The sequence below is a fragment of the Empidonax traillii genome, unplaced genomic scaffold (genome assembly GCF_003031625.1).
Source record: "Empidonax traillii isolate 1590-97213 ecotype Southwest subspecies unplaced genomic scaffold, ASM303162v1 scaffold70:size1330859, whole genome shotgun sequence".
NCBI lineage: Eukaryota > Metazoa > Chordata > Aves > Passeriformes > Tyrannidae > Empidonax > Empidonax traillii.
In genome coordinates this window covers 1,321,798-1,330,859 of record NW_020955263.1, presented here as the reverse complement: position 1 = coordinate 1,330,859, position 9,062 = coordinate 1,321,798, and the positions used below count along the sequence as shown (strand labels likewise).

The 9,062-nt window shown below is 36.1% G+C and overlaps 1 protein-coding gene across 1 annotated transcript in view; it reads left to right on the top strand.

Moving 5' to 3' along the window:
• The first annotated feature begins 8,729 nt into the window (after positions 1 to 8,729).
• Positions 8,730 to 9,062, top strand: part of LOC114055877 (5-hydroxytryptamine receptor 7-like) — a 10,579-nt gene continuing 10,246 nt past the window's right edge. Inside the window, exon 1 of the mRNA XM_027880468.1 lies at positions 8,730 to 8,903. Coding sequence (XP_027736269.1) covers positions 8,730 to 8,903 — 174 coding nt within the window. The remainder of the gene's footprint in view (positions 8,904 to 9,062) is intronic.

Here is a 9,062-nt window from a genome sequence, read left to right as displayed (position 1 = left end):
GGTAATCAAGCATTGGAACAGCCTACCCAGAGAGGTGGTGGATTCACCATCCCTGGAGGTTTTTAAGCAGAGATTGGATGTGGCCCTTAGTGCCATGCTATAGTAATTGGAGTTGGATCAGGGGTTGGACTTGATGATCTTGGAGGTCTTTTCCAACCCAATCTATTCTATGATTCTATGATTCTATGATTCTATGAAAAGGCAAAAGTGGGTAGGGTGTCCCCAACACAGTTATACATTTTCTTTTAGAAAAGCATGAAATTATTTTTTAATTTTCCAATTCATTCACAATGTTGAACAGTGTAAAGAAAAATAGATTCTTCTTAAGTGTGGCTTGCCCAGATTTAGAGAGTTTTTGAAGTGTTACAGATTATCTATCAAGAAGTGGGGTGAGAAGCACTTTTGAGCTCTGTATATAATTAATCCTATTGCACTCAGTAAGCAAACCACACTTGTATACAGAAAACTAGGGATGATGAAGCACACAAAGCTGGAGTTCAGAAAATTTGGAAAAACTTAAAAATAGGAAGTCTTCCATTGTGGAATGCAACTCAATTCCAAATAATTCATGCTCAAAACCTTTTCAGTTTTCAAATGCACCTAGTTTCTAGGAGGCTGGTGAAGGATTAAATGGGCTAAAATCCACTTCCTTTTTTATGTCTTTGGTGAAAATAGGCAAAAGGAAAATATACCTATACTGTTTTCTTCAAAGGGATTTAATAAGAGCATTCAGTCTATAATATAGAATATTTATATGAATAATTGCAAAATATTGGGTAGGAAATACAATATTATTTAACATTCAGGCACTGTTGCAAAGTAAACATTAGCAACTGCATGTTGGGGACTTTTCTTCACAGGGTACAATTTGCAGTGGAAAAGAAAAGGCTGACGAACTGGTTTGTCAAGGAGCTGAGAACAAGGCTCTGACAGGTGATAAATACTTTGACATGTCAGCCATGCAGGGGGAAAACGAAGGGTGAGGGCAGCTGAAAGAGATTTGCTGAGGTCCGAAAGGAAAGAGCAATATGGTTTCAGAAATGACATGTAAGAAAGATAGTAGAAGCTGAATGGAAAGATGTTGCACTTCTCTTTCTGGTAATACGGGTGTTAGGTATTTCTTAGAGTGAGAGCAGAAATCATCTCCCTGTCTATGGGATGGATGTCTTAGATTGGTGGGCAAAAACCAAAAAGGAAAAATATGGAGCTAATAGAGAAATAGAAATAAGATGGCAAGAAAGTGAAATAAAAATGAGTGAAATGAAAGATTAAAAAATTAGCTGAAATAAATAAGAAAAATATGAAGCTGTAAAATTATACAATATGAGAGGAAGAAATCCATTAAAGTTCAGAGAAACGAAAATAACTGTAGGAGAAGAGAATCTTGTACTATGCAAATTACATTCCTTTACAATGAATAGATATTTAATTTTGATTGACTTAATCATCCCCTACTGCCAGGAAAGCCTACACTTCTTGAGTTCCATCACAATGATTTTTGACAAAAAAACAAAATCAAGTCAGAACATTTACTATGTAGAATAAATTCAACATGTACTCACTATAGCAGTGGGAATAAATGTCATTCTATTATAAAAAGAATTTGAGAAAATACAATTAATTTAAAATAAGAAGGGGAATAATGGAAAGTGTTAACCTTACTGAAAACAAAACAAGTATTTCATTCTCATTCTTCCAAATATGAAAATTAAAGTATCGCTGTTTCAACGATAAGAATACTTTTGAAATTATATGAAATATGAAGCATAAGCATCTAAAAGAATAGATATCAAAACACAAATTTAAGATCTTTCACATCAATGCATTCAACATCAGCTGAGAAAGATGAAGTAGAGCTTTCCAGCACTTCTAGGAAATGCAGTTAAGGTGTGGAAGCTGGCCACTGTGCTAAGATTTTTTATAAACTGTGTACTCCTTCACATAGAAAAGATGCAGCATTTAACTAGATGGAGCACAGAAATAGTCAAAGTCTTTTTCTCTCCACTGAGTATTGGTTTGATTTGTTAGTTTTATCCTCTCTAACATTACACAATACTTTATGTTTAGGTTTGAAAGTGACCCAATTCATATTCTAAAAGTTTTAATACAGGCAATGAAATCAGTAACTTCATTCACTTCTGGTAAGGAAATGCCTCTGAAATACCCTCCTCTTCCAAGACAATAAACTGGCAGTCATCATGATGTGATTGTGAGGCCAGTCTGTATTGCATAAAGACAGGGATCAATACTGTCATGTAATAATTAACAAGGTAATTATCACATTATACTACCATAGCTGTGCACTGTAATGCTCGTGTCTCAGGACTTAGGTCTTTTCATGTTTCTATCCCTTTGCTTCCATCTCAATATGTTATCATGTGTGATGATAATAGTATTTTCCTGATCAGTTTTTACGTTTGTACATCTTATTCTATTTAAAAGCAGGTCTGAGGGACAGAGCTTCTCTTGCATTGTGTAAACACATCATCTTTGAAAAGAAGAGAACAATTTCTGTTAGGTGTTTGACATAGCCATAAGAGAAAGCACAGATTTGGTTATTGTTTCAACCTGTTACATTTACATTTGACTTATTGTTTAATGTATCGAAGTACAAGGAAAAAAATTATCTAGATCAATGACTATACTAGGAAGAATATTTCTAAATGCTGGACAGCTTTCAAGAATGGCATTTTGCTCCTATTCTTGTGAAGTATCTCACAATCACAACATAATTAATGTTGAACTGAATCAAACATAAGAAAAGTTACGAAAGATTATGAGAGGAATAAAGCCACTGGAGAAAAATCAGTAGATCAGCCTCATTCTTCAGAATAAATTGTTACTGCAGGTGAATCGCTAGACAGGATTCTATAGCTGAGGGTTGGCAAAGAAAACAATACATCGAGATATGTATTGAAGATGGAAAGCTCTTGTACTAGAGAAAGAAGAGAAAAGCAAAGGAGTAAGCATTATTGTGTCTCTGGAATAAAACAGTTTTATGACTCTCAAAATACAAAAGTAAGAAGAACTGAAAGAACCCCAGGTTAAGCACAACTCCAAGTCAAATGATAAGTGATAACAAAACAATATGTTGTGATTCCTGGTAGAAATAACTATAATACCCATCTATATCATCTCCAGTACAATGTTTCTAATTCTATTCCGTAGTAATCCAATTTGCTTCATAACAGCTAAGTCAGACAGTGAAAGATGCTAATCTGATTCTGGAATCTGTTAGATCAAGTCAGTGAATTCTGAGAAACAAATTCAGACTAATCAGAATGGAATTCTATCTGCCTATGCAACACATGGAAACCAGAGACAAGGGAATTACATGTGTGATACGAAAGTCACATAAAAGATGTTGATGTCACGGTGCATTCAATTTATTATTGAATTGGGCAGGAAGCTTCAAAACTATTTAAATGCTTCTAGCTGTTAGGATTTCTATTGCTTTGTGACTCTGCTCACAGTGAGAGACTAGTCCTTTTGGGTTTTTTTCTTTATCTTTTAGCCATATAATAGAAGGTAAGAAAGAAAGGTTTTGGACACATGATCACAAATTGGACCATCTATTACTATTTTCTTTCTATTATTGAATTAAATGTAGTTGTTGAGTCTCAGTTTGCTTTCTGGATATTTCAAAAGGTGTGAGGACTAGACCCATCTCAAAGTTTCCAATATAGTAATGAAAAATTCACCATTTTTCAACTTTCTGTTGTGGCTGTGTCAAAACACCTAACAGAAATTGTTCTCTTCTTTTCAAAGATGATGTATTTACACAATGCAAGAGACGCTCTGTCCCTCGGACTTGCTTTTAAATAGAATAACGTATACGAACATAAAAACCAATCAGGAAAATGGCATCATGCTCAATACATTAAGTGGTGGAAAGAAGAAGAAAAGGAGGGAATTTGGAGTGATGGTTTGTCTTCCCAAGGAACTCCTACATGTGATGGAGCCCTGTTCTCCGAGACATGGCTGAACACCTGTCTGCCCATATGAAGCAGTGACTTTATTCCTCTATTCCTTTGCTTCTATGTGCAGCTTTTGCTTTCCCTATTAAATTATTTTTATCCTAACCCATGAGTTTTACAGCTTTTAGCCCTCCAATTCTCTACCTGATCCCACTGGTGGACCAGTGAGTGAGGAGCTGCATGGGGCTTGGCTGCTGTCTGGGGTTAAACCATGACAACCACAAAGAAAAGGAAATCGACTTTTCTACTGCTGAAAAAACAATCAGGTTCACACCACACACATACACACAAAAAATTCATGCCCGGTTTACTTGAAAAACTGCAGTGCCTGGCACTCCTGATTTTTAGTTCCTGGAGGAAAAATTGACATCTTCTACATCTAGAGAATTACTAATCAATTCAGCCACAAATGGAGAGTTATTAATATGTAGGTGTTGAGAAAGATCTTCCTGAAAGTTATTCTAGTGGATGATAAGTAGATGGCTCTGTGAACTCACTCCATCGTTGTGCAGATAAAGCAAACTACTTTTCACAATTCCCTAGATTAGAGAATGAAATAAATATATTCACAAAGAAAGAAATTGTATTGCAAGCTTTCATGTTTATAGTCACCTCTAGTGAGTCATGGTGGCAGTCCAGCTTGCAGTCTGATAATCACTGTGCAAGCTGTAGGGTACCAAGGTACCACAGCCATCAAAACGGGCAAATAACTAAGACAAATGAAGAGAGGAAGAAGCAATGCAAAAAATCACTGAGAGATAAAATATATAGCAGTCCATTATCTATATGTTACATCTTAATGCATACTGTAACATTTAATATATAGAGCATACCTTAGTAAGAACTGCCTCTGTGGTCTACAGTTCAAGTGACAATAGAGACTTTTTTAGCCCTGTAGAATAAAAACTGTTCTGTGTGGCCATTGCAATGCATCAGTATCAGGCAGAAAAGCCGGAATAAAAAAACCCACAAACTGAATGATCTCAGGAGCAGTTCAGTACAGTTATAACAGTTCTACATTAAATTGTCTGTAACAATTGGCTGTCATCATATGGTAACAATTCAGAGATATTGGGAAAGAATACTGGATTACAGGGAGGCAGAATTTTATAAAGCAAAAAGAAAGGAGTTGTTCATTTACCTTTTCCATTGTTGGTGTTCATTGTGTGAATGTGGCAAATGGCAATTGTATAAAATAGCTGACAATAGCACCTCAACAAAGGAGGGACTTCTTTAGTCTCCCCCCTCCCATGTTTGAACAGAGCTCCAGAAATGATGGCACAGGGTAATTTTTCCTCCCTGGAGTTGAATGGGACTGCAGCAAAGGATCCAGTTTCCAATCCTCCTACAAGGAAGAAGAGACACAGAAGAAATAACAAGAAACCAACCCAGAATGGGGACATGCTCATGCATTTACACACATTTAAAAAGAATTTAACTCTGTCCTTCACCATTTTTGGTCTATGCTGTCTGGTCTTTGAGCGAGGGGCTCACTCCAGATTTCAGTGATGTAGCAGAAAAAAGGTTTTCATCGTCCTTTTTTGTTGTATCTGTTAGACACTAGTCTAATAACCAGATTCTTCCTTCTCACTGTTCTCCACTCACCCAGCAGCCTTGGAATGGCAGCAGGACCTGACTGCTCTCTGTCTTGTGCCTCTCATGGGGTTGCCCAACTGGTACAGCATCCTGCACTTCAGTGTTCTGCCTACAGCATAAAGTAGTGCTGAATGAGAAATGCCATGACCAGTTCATAAGAAATATAAAGGCTGTTCATCTGCACTTCTTTGTTTTTGGGGAGTTACCTAGACACAGGTCTCACTGTACTGGGTGTAATATGGATAGAAGCCTGTCTGGCAAAATTATATAGTCATGAAATTCAGAGGAGAAAGAATACCAAACAGCATTGCCCTTCTTATACAAGTGAGAACTGAGGCACAGTTTCTTCTTCACAAAGATCAAAATGAACATCTGTGGCATGTAAAAGAAATAAATCTCAGAATAACAAGTCTGAGACTTTTCTTTCACGTGGGGGATAGCTGAGATACATGAAATGGGCTTTTTAGGGACTGACTTCATTCTCTGCCAGCAATAAGACCTCAAGGTGGTACATATTCTTTAATATGTTAAGCTCAGCTGATTTACATTGATTTTTTTTTTCAGTGTAGTAATTACAGATTAAGCATTACAGAGCATATTTTTACACTGATTTTGACACAATATTTTTGAAGTTCACGAATCTACTAAGTCTTGAACACTCTCCAGTGTATTAGACAACAGTAGTGATTTACATTATTTTGGAGCTGCAAATAAGTTCTAAAGGGTAATGGATTTCATATATAGAGATTAAAAGATAACATTTTTCATTTGTGCCTGGTGACTTCTTTCCCCCTATCATACTACATTTAGCAAAATGAATAAGGCAGAAAGGATGCCAGTGTATTTTTATGATAATTAATGTATTTTAATTTCAAATAGCATTTCTGAAGCTCAGATAGACTCCAAAAAAAGTGGTGCCAGGGCAAAACTAATGAATTTTAATTCTTTTCAGTATACTTATGCTTTCATGAATTCTTTTTGTTATATTCTGGTGCATGAGAATGCATCAGTAGGCACTCAGAGCATGCAGCCCACAGATCTGATTTTTACAGAAACCCAGCTTAACTTTTTTAGCTACATAATAATGTGCACCTCAGAAGTGTGTTATTTTTAGTGACCAATAGGGTATTAGCTAGAAAAACGCATACTTCAGACCAACTTTAAAAGATTTTTTTAAAACAACAGAATGTAAACAGCAAGTAGTCTTTCTGCACAAAGGATGCGTTTCAATGTTTTGTAGCTAAATTGTGTTATTCTTGGACTAATGTTAAGGGTTAACTAATGTTAATGACAAGGTGCCACTCTTGTCCCAGAGAGGCTGCAGCTAATAACTCACCCTTGCTGCAGTTACATTTCTTAAAGCACTTTGATCTGTCCCTCAGGTAGTTAAACTGAAACTTTACTGCACTAACTCTGCTTTTCCATATCTTGGAGCACCTTGAAAAACTCTTGGCTCCTTGGGAGTGCAAATGGTTTTGACCACACTGCTGTAAAACAGAAAAGTCCATGGTCTCTGCAGTTTGTCCAATACCGCTGAAGCTGAGCCAATGACCATATTCTGATACTGATGGTGAGGGGCACAAGAAGCAGCCTTGTCTGACATCATGGATTGCACTCCTTTAATCCCAGACAATTTTAGTAACAGTTCTTAGCTCCAGGCACAGATTCACTGGCCAAATACTGGCCTACTGTAATTTACTTGTGCATCATGTTGAGAGCAGGGCACAGTAAACTGGTCTGTCCTTTGTGCAACACTTGTCATACCAGCAATATAAAATCAATGACATTGTTGAGAAGAATTGTTGTTACTCATCAGATCATTTAATGATGCCTCTTTTTTTTCCTTCCATAACTGTAGCATACCTGGGTGCTTGTGCAAAGCAAGAGCACCAGCCATGATTTACTGCATTGCAGTAAAATCAACAATGCAGCATTCCCCAGAGCCAGACAAATCTCATATTTGATATGCTAAGTGAATAGAGAAAACATGCTCCCCCAAAATATTTTTAATCACATTACTGCATTTCTTGTTTGTAACCCTTCAGAACCCTCACTAAGTAAACACTGGTAACTCCTGAAACCAAAACATTTTTCAGAAATCTGATTTGAAACCATTTGTTTTACAAGTAACAAAGTGAATCACACTGATTTTTTCGAAATTCTTTCTTTTGGAAGAAGCAAAAAAGGACTTAATGAGAAGTTAATGGTAAGTCATAGGCAAGTTCCAACTGAGCAGAAACAAAATTTGAAACTAAAAATGTTAGATGTAAAAAAAAAAAAAGCGTCTGATTCCATCTAAGAGAAAATTCCCATAGCTAGAAAGCAAACTCTCTGTAGCTGAGAGTAAATTCAAACTTAGGATATTATTATCCGGTTATATAGAGCCATAGTTATATTTTTTAATTTGAAAATTATACATAGTTTAAGATACTGCAGAATAGGAAATATTTTTTTTTCTATGAAAAAATGGACACATTAAAACCTTTTTTCATACCTGTAAAATTGTGTTTTCTTCCCCAGGACTTCTTGAACTGTGATAGATTTTTATTTTGTTTGGTAGAAGTTTGGACATTGAATAAATATATTCTTTTCTAATTACATGATGATAAAAAGAATCTTGTAGTATTGAAATAATCTGCTTTTGGTGTATGTTTGCAGTTTGTTCCTGTCTGAAACATGAAGGTAAGAAAGACAACTCATTGTCTCAGCATAGTGGCAGGGATCTTCCTAACTGTTGAATACATGAGAAGAATGAAAATGAATGCTTGATGTAACTTAACCATTCACTCAATACAAAAAGCGATAGGCTTTGTGGACTGAACATTCATCTATACTCAAGGATTTCATAAGTTAGCAAATTTAGGTTTCAGGATTTCATTTAAAGCAAAAAAAAAAGAAAAAGTTACCTGCATGAAGATTGTGCAGATTGGTTAAAATCACAGTCCATTAGGGCCAAAGGGAGATTTCTTTCTGGAATAAAAGACATTTTCTATAAATATCAACACTATAAATTTTAACGTGAAAGACAAATGAATTTATAATTTGGAAATATATGCAAAGAGAGTATTGAAAAATATGAAATAGAAAACTTAGCCAAAGATTTTGGTTTAGAGCAGACTACACGAAATAACTTTTAACAGTTAAACCCTGCACTATATGGTAATTCTGCATTATTGTTCTAGGTACCTGGGAATAACAAGACCTCTTACGTACCCTGTAAGGCAGAACGGGAAGTGTATGGCCAAAATGATCCTGTGTGTATGGCTGTTATCTGCCTCGATCACCATACCCCCGCTCTTTGGTTGGGCCCAAAATGTAAATGACGAAAAGGTTTGTCTGATCAGTCAAGACTTCGGCTACACCATTTACTCCACAGCAGTTGCATTTTATATCCCAATGTCAGTGATGCTTTTCATGTACTATCAGATTTACAAAGCTGCCAAGAGGAGTGCTGCTAAACACAAGTTTACTGGTTTTCCCCGCCTAGAA